This window comes from Anabrus simplex, chromosome 1, assembly GCF_040414725.1.
Source record: "Anabrus simplex isolate iqAnaSimp1 chromosome 1, ASM4041472v1, whole genome shotgun sequence".
Lineage (NCBI taxonomy): Eukaryota > Metazoa > Arthropoda > Insecta > Orthoptera > Tettigoniidae > Anabrus > Anabrus simplex.
The window spans coordinates 1,358,401,417-1,358,428,318 of NC_090265.1; the positions used below are offsets into that span (position 1 = coordinate 1,358,401,417).

The 26,902-nt window shown below is 38.9% G+C and overlaps 1 protein-coding gene across 2 annotated transcripts in view; it reads left to right on the forward strand.

Moving 5' to 3' along the window:
- The window catches only part of LOC136878829 (rhodanese domain-containing protein CG4456), an 88,026-nt gene that overhangs the window by 11,119 nt on the left and 50,005 nt on the right, over positions 1–26,902 (forward strand). For both annotated transcript variants that reach the window (XM_067152353.2, XM_067152342.2), the window contains exon 2: positions 16,504–16,698. In XM_067152353.2, coding sequence (XP_067008454.2) covers positions 16,504–16,698 — 195 coding nt within the window. The remainder of the gene's footprint in view (positions 1–16,503; positions 16,699–26,902) is intronic.

The following is a 26,902-nucleotide window of genomic DNA, read 5'->3' on the forward strand; positions in this document are numbered from 1 at the left end:
TATCGGATCATTAACCGTCAAAAGTCAGACTAACTAATGGTTCATCAAAGGAGGGTGTAGCAGCCTTTCATAAGTTCGAAGGGTGGCAGTCTGAATGATTGATTTACATGGCCTTGTTATAATATTTAACATGGCTTAGTTATCTTGATACTGCTGCATGGGTGAAGGCACTGAGAAACTTTAGTCGTAACTAACTCCTGAGGACATGTAGCTCTCTTCCCTGGTAAATTATTCCTGAGGTAAAATAGTTCCTCAGTTGGATCTCTAAGTGGGGACCACACTAGAGGGGCAATCATCAAAAAGATTAATACCGACATTCTGCATATTGGAGCATGGAATGTTACAATGTTTGAATTGTTGGTGTACTGGTTAGAGATATAGGGCAGCAGGTAAGTTGCTATGACCAGAATTCTGAACGGATTATTGTTTTCAAAATAGGCACCAAGTCGATGCCCACCACAATAGTGCAGGTGATGAAATCAAATACATGAAGGGATAGAAGAGTTAATACAATATTTAAAAGGTGATGAGAGACAGGATTACAGTAGAAGGCCAAGGAAGAAGAGACAATGAAGTAGAAGAATTTGGACTGGGACAAAGGGAAAAAGAGGAAGACAGCTGGTAGATTTCTGCATCAATGATAATTTAGAATCAGTGGATAACTCGGGAGATACTAGGGCTGACTGATGAATGGCTAAAGTACAAAAATGCAAAAAGTATGCACTCATTTAAAGAATGAAGTAGATAGTAAGTGCAGGAGAGCTAAGAAAAAATGACTAAAAGGGAAGTGCAAGGATGTCGAAGGTTGTATCGAGAAAGGGACGTGCAAGGATGTTGAAGGTTGTATTGAGAAAGGAAAGTGCAAGGATATTGAAGTGTTTTATGGTCCTAGAAAAGGTACAGTAGATGCTGCATATAGGAAAACCAAGGAAACCTTTGGAGAAATAACTAGGTGTATGAATACTCAGAGCTCGGATAGAAAACTACTTTAAGGGAAAGAAGAAGAGGCAGAAATATGGCAGGAACGTAGTCAGCAATTGTATCAAGGGAAAGAACTAAATTGCAAATTTATGGAACAAGAAGAGGCTGTTGTTGTTGGTGAAATGGAATACCCAGTTTTGTGGTCAGAATTTCAGAGCTTTGAGAAACTTAAATAGGAACAAGACTCCTAGAACTGGTGAAGTATCCTTAAAAATACAAACTGCCTTATGGGAAAGTAAACCAGCATGGTGACGTTATTCCATTTATTGTGTAGATGTATGATAGAGAAGTACCATCCAATTTTAGACAGAATGTTATACCCCTATTTGCAAGAAAGTGGGTGCTGACAAGTATTATAACTACCACACCATTAGTTCAATATTCCATGCTCACAAAATTTTAACATGTATTATTTACAGAAGAATGAAGGGAAAAGTTGAAACTGAGTAGGGAGAAGATCAGTTTGGCTTCAAGGAATAATCTTGATCTTCTTGTTGTTGTTTGAGTCATCAGTCCATAGACTGGTTTGATGCAGCTGTCCATGCCACCCTATCCTGTGCTAACATTTTCATTTCTATGTAACTATTGCATCCTACGTCTGCTCTAATCTGCTTGTCATATTCATATCTTGGTCTACCCCTACCGTTCTTAACACCTACACTTCCTTCGAAAACCAACTGAACAAGTCCTGGGTGTCTCAAGATGTGTCCTATCATTCTATCTCTTCTTCTCGTCAAATTTAGCCAGTTTACATGTGATAAATCTCATAATTAGCCCGTATTGAAGATAATGTATTAAAGTTAAAAACTTTTTATTTTATAACCACCTATTCAATACAAAGATAATGCACTCAATTATTTATAAAATATTCATGAGGTACATTGGTTAATAGGACATGTTTCGTTCGTCTTTGCGAACGTCATCAGCTATAAATAACAAAGCCTAAGGTCAGGGCCCTGAGTTTATTTAAATGGTTAAAAATGTCGTTATATTAAAAGAATGGTAAAATTGTGATAAAAGTAGTTGTATAGTATTCAAATTAGACTGTAACATAGTATAACGATTAGCATCAAGAATTTTTCATAAAGTACAATGAATATTGATAATCTGAAAAGTAAAAACAATCATAAGGGTTATTAAATTAGAAAAGATGTAATAGTAGACATTAAAAAGACTTCGATGTTTGAAGCGTAGATTAATTGTAGAGTTGTTGGGTATAAACTTGAAGTTTGAAATCTGAAAAGAAAGAAAAATGGAAGAGTGAAGTAATGTTTAAAACGAGAATAAAAAGGGGATGGAAATAGTAAAAGGGGAAAGCTTACCCATTAGACCGGTGAAGATATTTGCTAGCGGTAACAGCTTGAATAGGACAAGGCAGGCCACTTGTTATTGCCTCTAGTGAATTGTGTTGGGTTGAGACAGATAATATTGTAGGCACTAAAATATGTCCGTATGTGACGCGTGGATAATGTTGAAAGCATGAACTTTAAATTTTTAAATCTGAAAAGAAGAAGAAAAGAGGGGGAATTGAGGCCATGTTAAGATGAAAATTAAAAGGGAGAGAAAGAGAAAATTGAAAAAGGAAGCTTACCTGCTGTGATAGAAAGGGAGTGTCCGTTGACGTTAGCTGCGTGAGGCAAACTGGCAAACGGCTTTGTTATTGCTTCTCGTGTTATATGTGTGTATACGTAGAGGCGGGGAGTGAGTCATGTGAGGAGGGGAAGTAGCTGATTCTTTAGACGCGCTAGATGTTCGTGGAGGGAGTGTCAGATGGGAGGGTGGTGGAGTAGTAACTGTTGTTACTGAGGAAATGCTCTTAGCAGTTGGATAGTTAAAAATGTTCATAAAGTTGTTGTTATTTATATTAAAAAAAGAGAGTAATTCTGGGATTTTCTCAATTAATGGTCTTTTGATTTCTGAAATTTCGTTTAAGTTTTGATTTTCATTGAAATGTTGGTCCAAGGTTATGTAAATGTTCTCAAACTCTGTCATTAGTTTGCTTTTACTGACGTATTTTAGGATTTGAAGATCTTTTTCAATCGTCGTAAAACTGTGGCCGGTTTCTTCCATGTGAATACTCATGGCGGAAAATTTTTTGTGTTTTGAGGCGTTGTAATGTTCAAGATACCTAGTTAAAAAACTGCGTCCGGTTTTGTCCGATGTACGAAAAATCACAATGAGTACATTTAAGTCTATAGACACCAGAGTTCGAGAATTTAGTGTGATTACTGTTAACTATGTTTGAATTGAGAAAAATATTACGGTTCGTGTATCGGGTTTTATGGGCGATGTTGATGTCGTATTTCTTTAGTAGGAGGGCAGTCTTTGCAACTGAAGTTTCACTGCTATGGAGTACATGCCCATTCCATAACAGGCATGATTCATGCATTTTCTCTGATTGGGGTAATGCTATGCCATGGTCTAGTCGAGTCAAGCCATTGGACCATTGCAGGAAGGGCCTGCTTATGCTTCAATGTTGTAGGCCAGAATTCAGCTCCATGGAAAGCTACCAGTCTGACCACTGTCTGGTAGACTTAAGATTTTAGATGCAATTACATTTTCTTTCATTCCATGTTGCAATCTTGATGACTGATCCAGAGATACTAAGTGCCCTCTGACCATCTACGGTCTGCCAGGGACTGAGAGCCATGTTTGTTGTATTCTCAGCTGTGTTGATTTTATTAGGAATTATTTAATAAATGTGGTGGCTCTCTGTTGCCTTGCGCATCACAGTATCACACGTGTACCGCTACTCCAGTTCCGCATGTGACTATCTGATCTTGATCACTTTTGGCGCATGAAGTCCTCTTCAGCCACAAGCATTTCTTCCACGGGGTCAATGACTTTAGATGTTAGGCCCCTTTAAACAGCAAGTATCATCATCATTTCTTCCACTGAGTACCATAACCTTCCTCGGGAGCAGTTCCTCGGCTCAAAGTCATTGATGCCCCCAGGGTGCCAGGTTAATTAACCACTGCCTGATATTTGGAATGGAGTCACCGGCTGCATGGTCTACTCTGTTACCATGGCAGGGGAACCTGGCTAGATACCAAGATTCTGCAGAACATGGGACTTGACACCAGAGACATATGGATCATCGCCAATTTATACTGGGGCAGCAGTCATGATTGAGGAAAACCTGTCAGAAGAAATAGGTATCAGAAGTGGCGTTCGACAAGGCTGTGTATTATCACCTCCATTCTTCAACATGTACTCAGATGCGATCCTCACAGAAGCTCTGGAAGAACCATCTACCATAGGTATCAGTATCTGTTAGTAGGGAACGTCCAAACAACCTCTGTTACTCAGAACGCTGTGTTGCTAGCAGACAATGCAGAGGACCTTCAGGTGTGGCTTGCAGCAGGAGAGAGTTGAAGATAAACATTAAGAAAAGTCAGTTCAGGGTCATCAGGAAACGGCAAGACTTCCGTGCGCAATCACTCTTGGTGATGAGACCATTGCTAAGTTTCACTAATATCAATACCAGTTACCTCAACATGTGTTGGGACTGTAGCCAAGAAATTCCGGTTTGCATCGAATTTGCAAGAACTATCTTTGTGCAGATGAGGAAATTGCTCACCAACTGCAACCTACAACAGAATCAAAGGCTCAGTTTGATCTGTGCCTACATCTTTCCCACATTACTGTATGGAATGGAAGGATGGACACTTACTCAGGCTCTTTGCAAGAGACTGGAGGCATTTGAAATATGGGTGGACAGATAGACACTTCGCATTTCATGGAAGGACAGAATCCAGAGTTCTGAGGTGTTAAATCAATTGGAAAGAAGACTGAAGTAATGTTGGCCATAAATCAATTGGAAAGAAGACTGAAGTAATGTTGGCCATCAAAAAGTGGAAACTGGAACTCCCAACTTGTCATACGAGGAAGAATAGGACGACGTAGGAGATCTGGCCAATGACAAACTCTGTGGCCAAAGAATCTCTTAACCAATGGTGTCCTTATTCTACATAACTGCATCCAAATTCAAGATATTCATGTTGTTCGCCAACCTCTGCTAGAAGATGGCGCATTAAGAGAACAGGACTCCAGTAACCTGACACTATTTCATACATGTGGCACTGATTCTTGTCTTGACATAGGGAATGGTAGTGCAGTCTGAGGTGGGTGATGCATATCCCCAGGTATTGAACTGAACCCTGCACATGTTGATCGTGCCATCTTTTTGATCTCCACGTTCCAGTACTCAGACATTTTCAGATTTAATTTCATCATCAAACTCTTCGAGACGCATCTTCCACTCCCTTACTCGCTGTCCGAGGTCCTTGCATGGTTAGTTAGCTAGCAGGACATTGTCAGCGTATCTCACGGATGTCATTTGTGATAGCATTCTTGCAGAGTATAAAGAGCAATGGGGACATGGCTGATCCTTGATGGATACCAACATTGATTTGGAAGATACCAGACATGATATGAATGTTATGCCAAATGTTTTTACCAGGAACCAAGAAAAATAACTTAACATTGATGCTTTCACGGCCCATAGATATAGACATGATAATTATGGGCTTTTGGGCTTATGCTGTGTGAAGAAAACAAAGTGAAACTCTTTACGTTTTGCAGAGAACTTTGCTCCGCGTCTTCGCCTGCTCACAAGGAAGACTTCTACTACAATTATGAGCGTTTGAATTTAAGAATGCATTACCGTTGGAGTTGTACAGGTACGCTCATTCATCATCAGGTGGGTCGCTGTATTCTGGTACAGCGCTCCAAGCAGGAGCTGACAACAACATTAGGCTTCAATTAAGAAGTTCTATCACACCTTGTGTACTTGAGAAGTAACATAGAGGACATAGGCGAATCAGCAACAAATGTTGTAGAAGAAATAAATAGAACAAAATAAAATGCAATGAAAGGCACCTGGATAGAATAGAACAGAGCTGAAGAATGGAAAGAAAGAATGTGGAGAAAACCAGAGGATGAATAATGATGTGAGAGGGTGGAGGAGGGGCATCACTGGTGTACATGCATATGAAAGTATGACACTTAACACACAAACAGCTTGGAATGAACCATCTGGTGATGACGAACTTACGAATTTGGAAAACACCAAAATAAAATAATATGGAAAGGACAGGGAAGAGAACTACCTACGTACATCTTTGATGGCTGGCAACCACGTATTAATTGATAGCCCGTGTTGCTGTTGAAATTGTTAGGACTTTTACGTATTTCCACAGCTTCCTGTATAATCTTAGACCTGTAGTGTTAAGTATGGGTGAGAACTTGAACATCTTGGAACACTGCATCATGACCCAACGATAGGGCGTGCTCAGCTATTGCTGACTTGTTTGGCTGGTTGAGACAGATATTTCTTTGGTGTTCATAGGTTTGACGGGTGCTGAAGCAATAGCCTCCTTCATAGTCACCCCATCTGTCTGTTTATAAAATTGCCCACCCCACAAGAAATAGCATGAAGCCGGATGCTAGCAAAATTGTCATCAATCTTTCCAAGAAATCCTTGGGTGAGAACTAAATGGCAGTTGTAGCTAAGAGACTTAATTTTGCTGTCGCTCCCTCTAAACTTCCCACTGAAGAGGTAATTGTCGCTCCCTCTAAAATTCCCACTGAAGAGGTAATTACTTCTGTTGAGGCAGCCATCCACAAATTACCCACGGATGAGGCTGAGGAAGTACGACGTGCCTGTTTTAACAAGAGGCGAGAGGAGAGTTCTGAAGGAACTTAAAGAAGACTGAACTGACACTGTGAAGCTCTTAATGCAGTCCTCAATTCCAAAAGAGGAGGCTAAATATCTGACTCCAGGGGACGCAGTGCCTCCTACATTATATGGACTTCCCAAACTCCATAGAGAAGGCATTCCCCTCATACCACTTGTTAGTGCTATAGGTTCTCCTACGTATGCTTCGGCTAAATATGTAAGCAAGTTGCTTCAGCCACACGTAGGATGTACTGAATCATACGTTAGGGACACTCTGTATTTCGTCAGTAAGTTGTCAACCATAACCCTTCAACCCAATGCACTTCTGGTGCGTTTTGATGTGGAGTCCTTGTTTACTTAAGTGCCGATTGACTTGGTTATGTCTCTCATTGAGCATCTGTTCCCTAAGGACACTGTTCACCACTGCAGGACTTCGAGCTATTTCTTCTGGGGTGGGCACTTTTACTAACAGACGGATGGGGTGGCTATGAGAAGTTCAATCTCACTGGTAGTGACTCCTTTATGGAGCATTTTCAGAAGGAGGCTATTTCTTCAGCACCTACCAAACCTAGGATTTGGTAGAGGTACGTTGATGACACATTTGTGGTTTGGACAGAAGGTCCTGAGAAACCTCCTGTATTTTTAAACCACGTATTCATGAACAAGACTTTGACTTTGACTTAGACTTAGAATGATATAGATGTTCATTCCCATAGGGAATCTGAAATATTTGTCCCGAATGAGTAAATTTATAATACCAATAGAAATGGTCCATTATTGGACATTATAAATTTTCCAGCTAACTCATTCCTAGTTGCCAGTGTTTCTCCCCCGTGTGCTAACCTATTGGGCTCATCAGTTGGTACCTAGCACACCTACCAAGACGCATGGCTAGTGCATACCTTGGAGGCCACTACATAGGCTACTTGGAGCCAGGCAGTGCCAATGCACTATGAGAGACTTTACATCGGTCTGTTTTCAGACCAGATTTGCTTTACGGGAGCAAAAGCTGGGTGGACTAAGGATATCTTATTCATAAGTTAGAAGTAACAGACATGAAAGTAGCAAGAATGATTGCTGGTACAAACAGTTGGGAACAATGGCAGGAGGGTACTCGGAATTAGGAGACGAAGGCTAATTTAGGAATGAACTCGATGGATGAAGCTGTATGCATAAACCGGCTTCGGTGATGGGTTCATGTGAGGCGAATGGAGGAGGATAGGTTACCTGGGAGAATAATGGACTCTGTTATGGAGGGTAAGAGAAGTAGAAGTAGACCAAGGCGACGGTGGTTAGACAGTTTCTAATGATTTAAAGATAAGAGGTACAGAACTAAATGAGGCCACAGCACTAGTTGGAAATAGAGGATTGTGGCGATGTTTAGTAAATTCACAGAGGCTCGCAGACTGAACGCTGAAGGGCATAACAGTCTATAATTATAATGTATGTGGGAAGACGGAGAAATTCCTGGCTGAAAGACTTGCGGCGGTGGTATGGACATACAAGTAACAAGTAACTAATCTCATTTTGTTCCGTATTGAAGATACAATAAGTAAACTCTTTCAAGATTAAAATTCTTGTGTCCACCTTTTCAATACAAATATTTGTATTCAATTCAATACAAATATTTTTATTGAAAAGGTGGACACAATAATTTTAATCTTGAAAGAGTTTACTTGGTATGGACATACGTCGATAGAAATCTTCTGTGTTGCCGTTTCACGTGTAATCATAATCAATTGCATCGCTGTCCTTCGGAGGGAGACGGCGTCATAAGAAGAAGAAGATGTATGTATAAATTATTATTATTGTTATACCATATATATTATTTTTCAGAGAATCTCTGCTTAGTCATTAATGCATGAAAATTTTTGATATGGAAAGTATGCAGGTGGTCTAGTTTCTGCATTAATTGTAGGTACTGTGGTTCCACTCAGAAGATTTTAAATGGTGTAAAACTGCAAGCTTGTTTGCTTGCTTCGTAGCCACCTGTGCCCTTGTCCATAACTGAAGAGCCTAGTGCTGTGAGAAAGAGACAGAGCATGAAAGCAGTCTGTCAACATCGCATCAAATGATCCTGTATCACAGTGCACAGACCGTTGTTACTCACCTGCTTCTTACATGCTTCTCACTCTAGTATCTTTAATCTGTAGGATGTGTCCAGTATCCTCAGTGGTTTGATGGTGAGATTTTACAAGGCGGTAGATTCTATTTGCACCCTCTGACATGTCCAGCAGGGTGAACAGTTCTCAATAGTGGGGGTACATTCTCTGGAACAGCATATTTGGCAGCTGATTTCAGTATTTTGTAGTAATGTTGATTTTCACTTCAGCTTATTAGTCCCAATCTTACAAGCCTGCTTCTTTGCTTCTACAACCAATTGGACATCCCTGTCCCACTACCAAGTCTGTTTATCAATGCACCGCTTTCCCTGCTTTGTCTGTCCAACGATTTCAGCTGATTAATACTCACAAGCCTGTGCACCGTAGTATATTGTGTTTGGACTGTGATTTCCTCGCACATGGACTCTACTGGAAGGTCATTGTTTACACTGAATGTGTTGAGCCTTGATACAAATTCATCCTCCTCCTGGTTGAGCTTCCACCACTTTATTCCCTCTGGGCCAGTTGTTTGGGGCGAATTGTTCTGATCTTACCAATTCACATATCTGGTTTGTGTTGTAGTGTACAGTATTCTTATCCAACAGGATTGCCTTGGCATTTACCACCAGTTTAAGGTTGTGTCTTTGCACCAGTCAGTAGTTTTATCTCTGCTGAGGAGTGGGAAGAAGTCTCAGAATTGGATCTGAAAGAGCAGCCATGTAGAAGAAAGATCAACTTTGGATGCCTAAGCAAAGACAGTTTTTTATATTACGATGATAATGATGATCGTATGACTTCACCTCCCATGTGTAGATATTTTGATGTGACGCAGTTTACGCTACCTGCATGTCAATTTCAACATTCTGTTTTACTCTACCAGATGGCAGAGGAACATATCTCTGCTGAGTGATCAGTAGCTGAGTTTTAATGAATTTTGTCGAATTAACACTAAATGTTGCGATAGATCTTTCACATGCAAACATCATACTATGTGGAGTGCCAGATGGACTTTATTCCACCCCTCAGAAATCAGACTCCCCTGCCGGGATTGAATACACATTCTTGGGATCTGAAGGCCGACACTCTACCACAGAGGGAGCTATCATGTTATAATTTGCTATGAAGAAAATCCTATAAAAATTAGCAACGTGTGTAAGAGACAATATTATATGTAGATATATTCAAAAAAGCAAGATTAATGTTCAGTGAACTTTTTTAAAAATTCCATTGGTAAAACCATAAAACTGTGTCATTAAATTTTCATGTGCCACTGATTAAGTTGTGTTTGGGAACCAAAATAATTTTTAAAAAATTGTAAGTTCTGTTCATCCAAATAGAAGAGAACACTCATGTGTGGTGGCAGAATAGGAATGAGGTGGAAGAGGGCAAGTGTTGTAAGGAGCGTTATTTAACTAATGAGGACAATATGAGGTTGTAATAAATTACGTATTAATCCCTCCCTGAGCAACTTCTCATAATTTGTGAAGTACATGCCCATTTGTGGCTGGATCTAAATTTCTCTTAAGCATTCGGTATAAAACTGCCCTCCCCACCAGTATGAATGATTATTCAGTTATCTTTCAAAACAGTTTTAAACAGGCCCTGCGGTAAATTGTCAGTCCATCCGTATGGTGTCGTGCAAGTTCAAATGCAAGTCTCTTCCATATAGACAGTTGGACGACACCAGTTCCCGCACATTTGGATGCTTTCCATTGGCACTGATACTGCTTTGCTCCTGGAATACTTTTCCAATATTCATGTCGTCTTCCATCTGAATCCTAGAATGCGAAGAATTTTACAGTGTATGCTAATACATCTGTACTGCATGGTAACATTACACAAAATAAAAACATAGGTTTTACAAAATACAGGGATAACTAAAGATGATACGAGCAGATTGGACAAATGTTGTGGAAGGTGTGGACAACCCTGCTGGGAAACATAAACTGGTGACATTTGAATGTGCTGAAATAAGATATTCAGATTCCTTGAAAAATGATTTATTAAAGGTAAAAAATCTAAAGTAGTGTAATGTTACTTCAACTTTGAATTAACTGTAAGTAAGTTAGAAACAAGGTAACTCTTAAAAATATCTAAGATATTATATGTAATGAAAATCAACCACAAATGTTTACTTGAAACACTCATTGGAACAAAAATTGAACACTCGTTAGATCAAAAATTTTAAGAAGATACAAATAATTTTACAATTTATGAAGTCGACATCTGTATGAAGGTGCTTGCAAGCACTTGACATCATGGTCCTGCCTTCAGAACTGCCGTGATGTTCCTTTCTCAAGAAAGCGCCATCTGGCTTAAAACCAAATATCAAATGGAATTTTAAAATTTAATAAGCTAAGGTTAAACATTTAGAAAACTGGTAATTTAAAATGAACATCAAGGAGATTCTCAAAACGTTACCATAAAACACTTTCACATAATGGATACTTGCCGTGTGGCAGGAGCATATCCAATAGGAGTCCTAAGGTGGAATTGAAGATCCCTTTATAGAGTGGGCTAGTCCCATTCTACTAGAAGTAAATAAAAGTACACGTAAGAATTCAATTTACGATTTACATTACAGCTTGCAAAACCTCGAGGTGGAATCCAGAATTCTTTTATTTCATTGGACTATCCTCAATCTACTGAAGTAAATAAAATGGATATTACAAAATTTTAAGTATACAATTGCATAGAGATCACAAGGTGGAATATAACATTCCATTTTACAGTGGGTTAGTCCCATACCACTGGCAACAGGTAAACAACAAGATAAAGAAAAATGAATATGAAGCTTAGATTACTGGTAATAGAGAAAGGTTTGTCTGATCTGAACTAAAATACCAATCGCAATAATGACAAGCACTACCTCAATAAAATTATTTTTAGGTTTGGGGAGAGTTTGGTCAAGGATTTCTAAATGTAGTATGTCTGTTTACTCAAGGAACATTCGTTCCCTCTTTTTGTGTGTTTACTTATAAGATATATTTTACTGTAATAATGTTTCATTCTTCCACATTATTTCGCTAAACTTTGATCTAACATGTATTGTACATTTCCCATGAACAGTATCGTAATTGGGTAAGAGGAGCTAATAATTACATGGTTTTGCCCCTCAGAGGTAATCTATCACTTCTTTCTTTTGGTCATCAACAATCATGGCTCAGTACGCTGATGATTCAGTTATGTACAGGGACATACTCTGCAGATTATTGTCTGTAGTTAAAGTCGAACTTGGACACTATAGTGATGTGGTGTTACCTCAACAGCCTTAACATTAATGTTGGCAAATGTAATTCATTAAATTAAATAGGTCTCGAAATCCAATAGAATGTATATATTCCGAGCAAGTGGCCCTGCAGTTAGGGTCATACAGCTGTGAACTCTCGTTCGGGAGATAATGGGTTCGAACCCCACTGTCAGCAGCTCTGAAGATGGTTTTCATGGTTTCCCCATTTTCACACCAGGAAAATGCTGGGGCTGTACCTTAATTAAGGCTATGGCTGCTTCCTTCCCACTGCTTGCCCTTTCCTATCCCATCATCGTCATAAAACCTATCTGTGTTCCGTGCGACATTAAAAAAAAAAGAATGTATATATAAAATTAATAGGGGAATCTCCCTCCTTGAAGTTGGCTACAAAATTTTCTCTGCATGCCTGTTGAAAAGTGTACCGGGTGGTACACCTCCACGCCGCTAATTCAAACCTTGCGCCAGTTGAAACTCCTCTACTGGAGGAAGTCTGAACTTTATCTACTGTGTTAATTTTCAAGTTTCTCAGAAGATGTCCCTACTTGTAAATTTTGAAGTTTCTGAACTGGGTCGTTTTCGATGTATTTTTGTTTTGCCTGTAGTAAGAAGTGTGGACATTCTCTTCCAGATGGCACTACTGAAGAACTACAATCGTGCACCCTAGTGCGAAGTGAAAGAACTATGTTTTTGGAGAAATTTTGTGTTCATAAGTTTGTTCTTTGTTAAATTTCTTTCAGTTATTGTTTAAGTTGGCAATATTAACCCTTTCTTTCCGCCAGTTTTGAATTTAACCAATAAGGAATTTCTGTAATTAATTTTCCACCAATAATGTGTTTCTTCTTCATCTTGTGTAGGGGTTTTCGTGATTAGCCAATAAAATTCTTGTGGGAGGGTGTTCTCATTCCTGAAACGCCTCGAACTTTCCACGAGAGTATATAAACTGCTGATTTTCGGGTCTCCGCGCCATTTCAGTAACATCTATCAGTGTGTAAAGTACGTAGCAGGGGGTGGGAAGCGCCTCTTTCTTCGGGCAGCAGTTCAGCCACCAGGTAATGGCCGTTTAATAACTTCTTTTCTTGCTAGCTCAGCAGTTTAACTCTCGGGGCAGGTCCGAAGCCTTTCTACCATGTAACTTTTCCCCTAAAATGTAAAGACACCTAGTATCAATTCTATCTTTTAAACTACATATTGGGATAGAGAGTGCTTAACCCTCTCGAGCTCCCACTCATATTGCGTTGAGGTGAACTTATTTTCTCAACCATTTCTTCCTTAATGTAATGTAAATTGTCTTCTTCTATAAGTCACCTCTCTAGTATGGGATTAGCCCTTGCAGTAACGGCCTAGTGCCAAGTAGGTTTTATATAAAGTGTATTAGGAGTGCAAGTACGCCTCCTCTCAAGTTGGTATTTTAGAGGCCATGTAATTGTCCTGTTTCTTTACTTAATAGGCCTCAGTAGGTTGGGTATTTTTACCCCTGTTTTCATGTCCTTGGAGGACAACTTGAAAGTGGAGTTTGGTGTGGCCTTTGATAGGCTCGAACTTAAGAGCAGGTTGCTCTCTCTAAAATTTTGTTTTCTGCGCGCCTCGAGGAGGCTTTACTGTGTAATTGGGAGCAAGTGCTTTTGGGCATGATAGGGGTCTTCTGCCCCTTTGTTGAATTCTATATATCGTAAGGTTGGGCTTATAGCTCAAGAATTGTGTCTGGCTCTCGGAGCCCAAATCCTGTAATCACTGTAATTGTACATTTTCGAATTGTGTTTCGGCTACTGAGTACCTGTTCTCTTTGTTATTTCTTAATCTTGAAAAGAAAATATAACCTTGTTAAATTTTATCTTAACTTTAATTTTGTATTTTGAGACCTGTTCACCCCCGCACCTTCTTTCACCTCTGCACATCCACTATACTCCGTAACAAAAAGAATACAAGAACAACTCAAGCATAAGATATGTGAATATCAAGCTGGGTTCCGCCCTCACAGATTGTGCACTGAACAGATCTTCAACCTCAAAACCGCTCTAAAATTCAGGGCCCTCGGAAACCTTCAAATCATCTGTACCTTCGTAGATTTCAAGAAGGCTTATGATCCAATTGATCATCAGTCTCTGTTCAGCATCCTGAAAGAACAGAGAATAGACTCCAAAATGCTAAACTTGACCAAACCGACCCTCACTGACACTAAATCAAGAGTGAAATTCATGAGAGAAATCTCAGATGAATTCCTGATAAAAACTGGTGTCCGGCAAGGAGATGGATTGTCACCCCTCCTAGATAAGGTGAGGGAATGGGAAAAAGAACTGAAAGCACAAAATAGCTGGACCCAGTAAACATTGGGACACAAATAAAAATAAGCTTGAAATTCCAGGCTTAGCCTTCATGGATGACCTGGCCCTTTTGTCCAGCGATGAAGTCACAGCGATAAACCAAGTTGATATTCTCCAAGAATGTGCCAGAAAGATCGGACTTCATATCTCCTTCCAAAAATCTGAATTCTTCTGTTCAAAACTAGACATCCATAATCTCAATACAAAATACGGACAAATCAAGAGAGTCCCTCACTTCAAATACCTGGATGAAATCCTTGAACTAACAGGACAAGGAATATAGCCCAAAACAACCGTGTCCAAAAACTCAGAAGAGCATGTGGGAGAACAAGAGAAATATTTTTTTTTATGTATGTCTCTCCACGTTAAGATAAAGCATTAACAATACTGTAATCAAACCTGAGGCTTTATATGCAGGGAAACTCTAATGATTCATAAAAAGGGCAAGCTGGAAAATTCCTAAAAGAGCGAAAAATAATGAGGAAAATTTTAGGACCAAGACACACGGAAGAAGGGTACTGCCTCCAAACCCGGAAATCCACAGAAGAATTATCTAATATTGCGGCAGACCTCAGGAAAAGAAGGCTATAATTTTATGGACATGTTAAAAGGCTTCCAGAAACCAGACTAACCCACCAAGTTCTTGAAAGAGTTGATAAAATGAAGAATTTCCCTTGGATACAACAAACAAAAGCGGACATGAAGAACGCACAAATTCAACTTGAAATTCTAAATCGAAATATATGTAGAAAGAAAATTTACAAGTGGGAAGTTTCTCCATAGAATGAAGTACCAAAAAGAGCAAGTACCAAGTGGACGGAAGAAAGGAAAAGGATCTTTAGTCAACAGATGAAAGCACCCTGGATCCTCCGCATACAAAATCGTAAATCAAGCTTTCTGTGTTCCGAAAGGGGCCATTCACGCATAATAATAATAATAATAATAATAATAATAATAATAATAAAATTAATAATGTGCATATTGAGCAAGTTAAAACCATGTATTTTCTAGGAATAACAATTTCTGATAAACTAAAATGGAATGCACAAAATGAGGAAGTGAGATGCAAAGCTGTCAGAGTGCTTGATTTTATACACAGAAGCTTCCATGGTTTCAAGTCAAATGCCACAAGTTAATAAAGTAGGAGTACACTTTAAAGAAAGTACATGAAAAATTACTTTAAAGTGTATTGAATGGGTGGACCCGTTCCTACTTTATTAAGTCATTGTCATTAAGCATCAAAATAAAATTTATCACATATGACAAGTTGAATGCTATATGGACTACGTACCTGACACTGATAAGACCTATACTTGCCTACGATCTATCTGCCTGCCAGCCTACTACTGTTGCTAATCTTCATAAATTAGAAGGAATCCAACGTCGCACTGAACATTTAACAAGAACAGCTGTCAGCCTTTCCCACTGCCAATCACCTTGTTTTATAAATAAACAGATGGTACCTTCTTGCACAAGTCCCTCACAGGGGCCATTTACCTTTCACCATTCCCTCGACTGCCCTTATTGTACAGCTCCATCTGCAAGGGCAGAGGGGTGGTCTTATAACCTCCTTTGCACAAACCAAGTCTTTCAAACTAGGTTGTTTTTTGCTTGTTCATTGCAGCTTTGGCCTTCCTGCCAACATTAAATGAAAAAATGTTAATGTGGTTAAATGTTATGCCAGGAAGTACATGCAATGAGAAAATGTGTAAATGTGAAAGGATGTGTAAATGAGAAATATCAATAAATTACACTTTATGTCAAAAATAAGGTTCCTAGAAGGAAACCTTAATTTAATTTTGATTGCAAATGTTAAAAACATTTAAGCACTTCAAACTTTTTCAATCGTGAAATTACAAGCGTTTCACCTCAGTGTAGCGGTGAGCTATGAGTGTTTTTAAATTACACTTTGTTAATTAACCTGTGAATAGTGCATATGTTTGTTTTAGTTTTGTTGATCATTTCAGCAGGTCAGGGGTACACTGTGTGTAACGGGCCTGTCCTTTTCCCCTGGCCTTCCATAGACTCGATAAAGGTTTCATGATAAATTACTAATGTATGAATGGTGGTTCTCATTACTTACTGTCCCAGAAAATAAAACATAATGGAATATCATTTTTATTCATATCTATTAGTAGTGATTTTTATTTTCTTCTTTTGTTTATTCAGTACATCATCAACTTGTGCAAGTACTGAACCAGCAAGAAGGTCGTAAAATGTGCACGGCAATAACAGATGAAATGCATCTTTCTTATGAAGATATTGTTAAACTGAAAGAATGTGAAGATGTAATCATTATTGATGTCAGAAACCCAAACGAATTGGAAGAAAGTGGAAAAATTGAAGGCAGCATCAATATACCATGTAAGTACTCATCAGATTTTTTGTGTCTTTGGTTCATGTAATCTAATAGCTTATATGCAGAGTAGAGAATTTTGTTTCTGAAATCAATAAACCTTTCCTTCATAGCAAGAGCATGAGTACATTAATGTAGACTGAGCGAGTTGGCCATGCAGTTAGGGGCGCACAGCTGTGAGCTTGCATTCGAGAGATAGTGGGTTCGAACCCCACTGTCGGCAGCCTTGAAGATGGTTTTCCATGGTTTCCCGTTTTCACACCAGGCAAATGCTGGGGCTGTACTTTAATAATTAAGGCCATGGCCGCTTCCTTCCCACTCCTTGCCCTTTCCTGGCCCGTCGTCGCCATAAGACCTATCTATGTCGGTGCAACGTAAAGCAAATTGTAAATAAAAAATAAAAAAACATTAATGTAGTTCATTTTTATTCCCAGCATGCTATAACTCAATTATTATTTTCAGTTAGTAATTAAATGTATTTATTCCGAAAGAATGATTTTATGGTAGTTAGAGGGCATACTAACTGATGTACCCGTGCTTCGCGACGGAATTCTACATTGTATACAGAATTCTAGGTTAGGTAGTGTACACGTTGTGAGCAAGATTGTATTAAATTGCATAGCACTTAATGTTACCTTATAAACGCGACAGGGGAGTCACCAACATCTTTTTTCATATGAAGACTGGGTTAGAGAATTTTCATTGTTATGGTAGGCCATTGCCTACCATCAGTCACCATCAGGTTGGGGAGTTTTCATTATAATGGCAGACACTCACTCTCCACTTGCCTTTTTGCGTCCTCAGAAGGACTGTTTAGTAGTTTTCCCAACTGAAATTTACATAGGTCATTACAATGACGTCAGTAAGAATGGCGCATTTAAAAGCAATGCTTTCGTATGAAATACTCCATCAAATGAAAAACCACATTTTCTCATTTTTCACGTACAGTACTACGCTGCCAATCTAACAGTCCAAAGTTCCAGAGCTGGAATGACCGAGCTGCAGACAGCCATGATCCATGAACACACTTCGTCTTATTTTGGCCGGGTGGAGGTGTCGGATAGTGGAGACACCCAGGGCAAAAGCTATTCTCTTTTACTAATCTGTTTCCTAGGAGTACCCGATGAGTAGGGAAATCTCCGTTCACTACACAGGCGGCGGAAAAATCTATCTGACTTGGAGGTAAATTTTTCCTTCAAGCCAGAGGAGAAACCCCCTCTTTACTGCTAATTTGGTATAAAATGAATGTAGAATTAAATTGAAGTGAAGAGGCAGAAGCTTTTCTTAAGAAACGGCTCTTTTCAGGTTTGAATTTTGAGTTATTTAGTGAATTGTGGTGCTATGATTTGGAATAAGCCTAAATTGTACTTCTAGACCAAGCCATACTACTACTACTACTACTACTACTACTACTAAGTGAGCCTCTGCCTTAAGTATGCACACTGCTCATTCAAACCAGCGCGTCAGAGTAGGGATCGAATAGCTGGAATACTTTCTGTTACGGCAGCTATTTCCCCGCCAATATTCAGTCGGGCTGTTATACTCGGTACGCAGCAGTAATCCCATCTATCGGAGTTGAGCGGCAGCATGAGAGACAAAGAACATCACAACAAACAATGGTCAATGTAATGTTATTGTTGATCAATGTTATGCACTTTCAATATTGTAGGCCTTCACATTTAGTTTTCTTCCGACTCTGAAATACCACTCTTATCATAGTCAGTACGGTAAAATTGAATAAAACATAAATGATCAGAAATTGTATTCTTTATAACTTTTGTTATGTAGTACTTTTCGATAGGACCAATAACATAGGTATTTAAAAATTAAATTTTAGGCGCCTTCCCCTAAACTACAATTTCATCCAGGGTGAATAAAATTGTTTATAACTTAGATTGTAGTTTCTTATTCTCCGACTCTACATACCGACTTTCATTAAATTCCGTTAACCCATTTCCTCGTGGCTCGGTGTTGATATGGACTTGGCAACAAAAATACAAATTCATGAATACCTGTGTTATCAAAGCCAGTACGGTAACTATGTATGACGTAAATGATCAAAAATTTAATTCTATATAACTTTCATTATGTAGTATTTATCGATAGGACCACTAATATTATAAATATTAGAGAATTAATTTTTAAGCCTTCCCCTAAACTACCATTTCACTCAGCGTGAGTAAAATTATTTATAGTTTAGATTGTAGTGGCTCATCCCCTGACTTCACATACAGATTTTCATTAAATTCTCTTCAGCCGTTTTCTCGTGATGCGTGTTCATACATACATACATACATACATACATACATACATACATACATACATACATACAGACAGACAGACAGACAGACAGAATTACGGAAAAGTAAAAAGTGCATTTCCTTGTTACTATGGACATGACCGATACAGAAATACCATTCTTTTCAAATTCTGAGCAATGTACAGACAAAACTCTTTATATATATTTCCATACCCTTCTGTGGTTTTTCGAAGGTCTGATACCCCACATGATTTTGTGAGCTGTTTTTTCTATCGTTCACCATGTGGGATTTCTTGGCTTTCTTCCACCTATTTCCTCCAGGGTTGGAACACGATCGTGTTTTGAGGCTTCAGTTTCCACGTTATGCCTAATTACTCTTTGAATGTTTAACTACCTTCAAATTTAAAGATATAAGCTGCGATCTTGACCATGTCTTTTGACAGTCGTATTTCTCTGTGTTTGTGATATCGCTTGTTTATAGTATATATACTACTATTGCCTTGGATAAATAGTACACCATTTAATAAACCATTTTTTTGGAACTTTAAAAATTTTATCCAAGAAGAAGATCAAGTTTTAATCTCAGACTACATTATTTTAGTATGACCATAGATAGTACTCCATTGACATTTTATCATGAGTTTATCAAATGTAGCCGGCCCTGTGGTGTAGGGGTAGCGTGCGTGCCTCTTACCCGGAGGCCCCGGGTTCGATTTCCGGCCAGGCCAGGGATTTTTACCTGAACCTGACGGCTGGTTCGAGGTCCACTCAGCCTACGTGATTAGAATTGAGGAGCTATCTGACGGTGAGGTAGCGGCCCCGGTCTAGAAAGTCAAGAATAACGGCCGAGAGGATTCGTCGTGCTGACCACACGACACCTCGTAATCTGCAGGCCTTGGGCTGAGCAGCAGTCGCTTGGTAGGCCCACGCCCTTTAATGGCTGCAGTGCCATGGGGGGATTGTTTATCAAATGTAATCCATTTCACAATATATGTACCAAGGCTAATTTTCTAGCTACTTTCTTAGGATTTAAGTATAATATTTTAAGTTTGTATTCAAGGCTGAAGATGCCCTTAAATAGGGCAAAACATATCCCAAAAGTGATAAATGATTATATGTATTTGTAACCACATATAAGTAGACAAAAATTATTGAATATGTGGTTTAATAAATACTTTCATTGGATTTTAAGTTACAGCAACTTTCAATACGGATAAAACATGAGGTTTATGACATTTAATAGTTCACCATACCACCAAAAGTGAATTTAGGTGAACGAATAAAACAGTTCTCACAGGACGAAATGAAGAGATCTGGAAAAGTAATGCTCTGTAGCATTTGCAATAAAAGAATACCATGGGAAACTTCTGATGGCATAAAAAAACACATTTCCAGCTGCCACCACATGGAAGCAGCAAAGACATGCAAGAGGCTGCCAACAGTGTTTGAGGTGGCTGAATGTTCAAAAGGAACGAAGGTACGTAACATTCAATTGTTACATTCTTGCGAATACGTTTATTTCATTGTGGGTGACGTAATAACCGTGGTCTGTTACCCGCTAACTTTGACGGCAGAGTGGATTAGGGGTTGTAGGCGGTTATCTTTGCAAAATATCTTAGGTAGAGATTGCGCACCATTTCTCCCCTCAAGTAGTTGTCAGATAGAAAGTGACTGCTTATTTATGCATTGGGAAGCCCAATACACGGTATCGGGTGTATAATGAATGCAATATCGGTCGCTTATTGTATGTGTATTTTGTTGCATTCTGACAAAGTATCATATAACAGAGATCCATCACTTGTGTGTTAAAACTTCACTCAAAAGATGCATCTGCAGTGCACAATACAGTTGCTTTAAAGAGGAGGTTTTTTCCTACAAAGCTGTTCTTAAAATGTGCATTTTATCAGAAATTAATGAAAAATGGGTAAAGCATTGTAAACACTTCCTTCAAGGAGTCAGTACTTGTTCCCTATCCACTCCTTAAATTACATGGCTTGCCTGCTTCTTCCAGCAAGTCGGTGCTTTTTCTATATCAGACATTAGAGATTAACTTCTTTGCCTGGGGTCCTAAGTCAACTTAAAGACATACTATGACAAGATCATAACCATAACTTGTTATTATGTGTATTTTAATGGTACAATTATTCCTGCAACATTGTCTTTGTCTGGTATACATGTTTTAGTTATCACATAATCTGTTTAATTTTATTTGGCTGAAGATGGCCACAAGTGGCTGAAACTAGTCCCAACACTGATGTAATAATATTGTTTACTTGATATATTGTATTGAAAAGGTGGAGGACCCTCTTGTCAATTTATTTCTTTTAATTGCACTTCATTGCAGAACAAAAATGAAATTTATAGCTTATAAATGAAAGAATGTGTGTCGTCCCTGAACAAATTACAGTAGAAGTCCGTTATAGCGAGAATTCATAACGACGAAAAATTTACTCGCTATAACGGATTGTCGTTATATCCGATTCTTGTATAAAAGTTGGAAAAACCCCCATGCACATTAAAATTGGTATGAAACGGCAATCACTTTGTTCAAAACTTGCGTTTCCGCAGATGATATCCACACTACGGCTTACTTGTTTATTTTTCGTAATCATATACTACGTGAAAGTGTGTGTTTAATTTCGTTCTGAAAAAAATATAGTACCGTATTTCTTCGAATCCAAGATGAACCCTACATTTTCCTTCAAAAAATTTAAATCAGGCTCTAAAACAACTTTGTAAAACCATATGAATGTCTTGTTGTACAGTAGGCCTACATATTTTTAGACGCCGAACATTTGATTTTAGTTATGTCGTATTATATATATAATTCGCTGGACCCATCAAGGACCACGTTAAGTCTTGTTGCATTTGACACTGAACTTGGCCTTCTTTAGAGCCCAAATTTTCCCTCATTCTTTGTGAGTGGGCCTGCTTACGCTCCTCTGTCCAAGGGGCACCGTGTCTTCTCTTCGGTTGCTCGCCTCGGTTTAGCCCGTTCATCAATATTTTCTTGCGGAAGAGATCTCTGTTAAGGGCGTCTTCAGCTGAGATATGTAGCATTTGCAGGTCTTCTTTGGTATTTCTAAACCAGGGAATTGTGGTTTTGGGGTTTGAATCAAAAAAGTGAAAGATTTCTTTAGTTTACTTTCTTCTGTCCATTCTTTTCAGATGACCGTAAAATCGTGCCCGTCTTTTTCTGATTGTGTCGGTAATTTTCTCTATTTTGCTGTAGACTTCCTTGTTGGATCTCTTTTGATGGATTCCATTTCTGTACTTTGATCCCAAGATTCCTCTCACAATTTTGCGTTCTCTTTTCTCCAGTTCTTCAAGGAGTCCTTTGTTGGCATTTAGAGACAGGGTTTCGGCTGCATATAGAACTACTGGCTTCAGAACTGTTTCATAGTGACGAATCTTGGTGTTTTGGGAAAGGCATTTTTTGTTGTAGATTGTGCGGGATGTTTGGTAGGCTATTTCCAGTTTGCGTACTCTCTCCTGAAGTGCTTCTTTGTCCAGTCCATTTTTCATGATGATCTCACCCAGGTATTTGAATTTGTCTACTCGGGTGATGTCCCCGTATTTTGTATGGAGTTTTGGTGGAGTCTCTTCGATGTTAGTCATTACTTCTGTTTTCTCAAACGATATCTGCAAACCAGTTTGTTTGGCAATTTCCTTTAAAATTTTAACTTGAGCTCTAGCGGTTTCTAAGTCGTTCGAGAGAACAGCAATATCATCGGCAAATGCTAAGCAGTCTGTTGCGATCCCCTTGGATTCAGTTCCTATTCTCAATGGACTGTAGTTGGTTTCCTGTAATCTCACCCGCCAGGTTCTGATGATCTTTTCAAGAATACAGTTGAAGAGTATCGGGGATAGCCCATCACCTTGTCGGACTCCTGTTTTGATGTCAAAGGAATGCGAGAGACATCCGTGGAACTTCACCTTGGATTTTGTATCGGTCAGGGTGGTTCTAACTAATGCCAGCAGTTTCAAATCAACTCCAAATTCATTTAAGATGTTTAGCAGGACTTCCCGGTCAATGGAGTCGTACGCTTTCTTAAAGTCCACAAAGACGGACACATACTGCTTGGACCTTAGTGTACAATATCTGATGATCGTTTTGAGATTTTGGATCTGTTCAGCTGTTGAGCGACCTTTTCTGAACCCTCCTTGGTATTCACCTATTTGATGTTCGACTTGTGCTTCCAAACGCTCCAGGATGGCAAGTGATAGAATTTTGTAAGTCACGGGTAGCAAAGATATTCCTCTGTAGTTGTTGATGTTCTTCATGCTGCCTTTTTTGTGTAATGGATGGATCAAAGCTATTTTCCAATCTTCGGGTAGGGTCTCCTTGTTCCAAATTTCTTCTATTTGCTTTTGCAAGATATCAAGTGATTCCTCTGGGGCATATTTCCATAGTTCTGCTACTACTGAGTCTTCCCCCGGCGCTTTGTTATTTTTGAGACGGGCAATGTGGCGCTTTATTTCATCTCTGTTAAAAATTAAATAACTGGAAAGGAGGTTCAACCTATTCAATACTCAAAAGAAAGAAACGTAGCAATCACATTTCTATTTAAATGGGACCGGTTTCGACCTTAGTCTAGGTCATCATCAGCCATAAAAAACATGTAAAATGTTTATGAATGTTGGAGGTCAGTTTTTCACTCTGTTAGGCACAAAGACACGACATCACATTCTGTTCTGCACAAAGTCACAACATTAATAATCAACTTGCGAAGATCAAAAAGGCTTGAATTCGCAGACGAACAGATCTGTAGAAGAAAGCCGCCAGCTCCCGGTGACTACGCGGCACACTCAAGGTCACGCGCTGCGGCCAAACACCAAAGTAGAGTGGAGAAATTTCGAAGGTCCAGAACCTGTCACGGCTGCGGGAAGCCAAGTACGTATATAAAAATATACGATGCCAATTCGTATAACCGAATGAGCACCCGTACTCCAGCTAAGATCTTGGTAAACAGTTGACTTGAAAAAACAATTGTAGAGAGAAGAAAAAAATGTAGTAAAAAGCGCAATATCGGAAAACAAATGAAAACTTATATGCACAATAAAACCAACCAACTGCTTTTTCCACCTTCACTTTTACTCAGGATGCTTATAAAATAACTAATATCTTTAAAAAACATAATATGAAAATTTCTTTTAGAACTAACAATAGAAGTCTTGATATCTTACACAACTCTAAATCTCTAAATAAGTCTAATGCCTTTTCTAAATCTGGTGTATACAGATTTAAATGCAACAACTGCAGTTCCTCCTACGTCGGACAAACTGGCCGCAACTTCAATATCAGGTACTCTGAACATGTCAACGCCATTAAATACAACAGATTCTCTGCCATAGGACAGCACATACAAGACTCCAAACATAGTTTCACCAGTATTGACAATGACATAAACATACTAAAAATCATTAACAAAGGCCCCCTCTTAAACATTACTGAAAATTGCTTTATCCACCTTGACCAGTACTTCAACCCTAATTTCAATTTAAACGACATTTCTGAAAAACCCAATATCCTTTTTGATTTCCTAATTCTTCTTCTCAAAAATTCCAAATTCCAAAACCCCAATTCTATTTTCCATGTCTTACATAGTTCCCACCCACATTTTCTACCTCCAATAACCCACCCTCCTAACCCACCTTAAACTACCCCTCCTTCATTTCCCTATCTTATCTTTCCTCATTACCATCTAACTTCAATTTCTTTTATTCTTTCTCTTATTTCACTATCACTCTTCCTCGTTTAATTTATTCTCCTCTTTCAAAAAAAAAAAAAAAATTTTTGTCTTGCGCCAACTTCGACTACTTCAATCATAACCTAAAAATTTTTTTTTTTTTTTTTAAATAGCGCACTGTGCATATAAGTTTTCATTTGTTTTCCGATATTGCGCTTTTTACTACATTTTTTTCTTCTCTCTACAATTGTTTTTTCAAGTCAACTGTTTACCAAGATCTTAGCTGGAGTACGGGTGCTCATTCGGTTATACTAATTGGCATCGTATATTTTTATATACGTACTTGGCTTCCCGCAGCCATGACAGGTTCTGGACCTTCGAAATTTCTCCACTCTACTTTGGTGTTTGGCCGCAGCGCGTGACCTTGAGTGTGCCGCGTAGTCACCGGGAGCTGGCGGCTTTCTTCTACAGATCTGTTCGTCTGCGAATTCAAGCCTTTTTGATCTTCGCAAGTTGATTATTAATGTTGTGACTTTGTGCAGAACAGAATGTGATGTCGTGTCTTTGTGCCTAACAGAGTGAAAAACTGACCTCCAACATTCATAAACATTTTACATGTTTTTTATGGCTGATGATGACCTAGACTAAGGTCGAAACCGGTCCCATTTAAATAGAAATGTGATTGCTACGTTTCTTTCTTTTGAGTATTGAATAGGTTGAACCTCCTTTCCAGTTATTTAATTTTTAACATCAATAATTTCAATACGGAACAATGAAATTTTTATCTTTATTTCATCTCTGTCGGGTGGTCTGGAATCTGGGTACCTGAGTAAGGATTCCTTGGTCTCAATGGCGCTTTGCGGTTGAGAGCAATTAAGTAAATTCTTGAAGTAATCTGCCAGAATGCTGCAATTTTCTTCATTTGACGTCGCCAGTGTGCTGTCCTCTCGCTCAAAGCATAGAGATGGTGGTTTATAGCCAGTGAGTTTGCGTTTGAAGGCTCTGTAGTACTCTCTGCTTTCATTCATCCTAAAGTTTTGTTCTATCTTTTCAATGAGAGATTTTTCGTATTTACGTTTCTCAGTTCTGAACACCCTAGCTGCTTGGGCACGTTGGGTTTTTTTAGGTTTCCCAATCCTTTTCTGATTTCGTGGAGTAGTACTGTTTCCATGCATTGAGTCTTTCTTGGAGGACTGATTCGCAGGTACGATTCCATCAGGCATGCTTTTTGCTTCTCTTGATTTCTGCAACGTCTTTGGCGGCCTCAACAAGGAGACTTTTGGCGTTGTTAAAGTCACAGTCATTTGGTCTAGCCTTCTCCTGGAACTCCTCGACCCTTTGCCGAAGTTTATCATTGTCGAAGCGTGTGATCTGTTTGGTTGTCTTCCTTGTGTTTGCGGGAATTGGTTTGAATTTGATAAGAGACATATAATGATCTGAGGCCACATTGATGCCTTTCTTTACCTTGACATTCATAATCTCAAGGCTGTTTCTCCTGGAGATTGCAGCATGATCAATTTGGAACTCTCCGTGAGCTTGGACGGGAGAATGCCAAGTCATTTACTTTCTGGGTAGATGGCGAAAGTGGGTCGACATGACCTGCAGGTTGTGATTTTCGCAAATGGACACCAGTCTTTTGCCGTTGGGATTGGTTTCTTTTGTGAGCAGGGTAATTGCCTATAACTTTCTTGTACTTCTGTTCACGACCTAGTTGGGCATTGAAGTCACCCAAAAGAAGCTTGACATGGTGTTTGGGGATTTTGTTTAATTTTTCATCCAGTAGGTCCCAAAAATTATCAACTTCGTCTGGATCAGACTTGTTCTTATCGTTTGTAGGAGCATGTGCGTTAACTAGGGCGTAGGTTTTGTTTGCGCATTTAATTGTGAGTATAGACAATCTGTCATTCACAGGTTCGAAATTTGCAACCGATTTAAGGATCTTGGTTCTAACAGCAAACACGGTTCCAAGCATCACAGCTCCGTTGAGGATTGCTCTTTGCGCTTTGCTCTTGAAAAATCGGTAGCCTTCGGATTAAAAAATCTCTTCATCTGGTACCTTCTTTTCTGTAGGGCCATTATGGATATCTGATTTTCGTGAAGAGCTTTGGTGAGGGTTTTCAGCTTGCCAGTTTGTGTAAGTGAATTTATGTTGAAAGTTGCTAGAAAGGTTTTAGATTTTGGCCTGAGTTTTTGACTCTTCGGGGTACTATTATTTATAAATTTCATTTTCCGTATTGACAGATTCAAAGTATAGATAAGAAA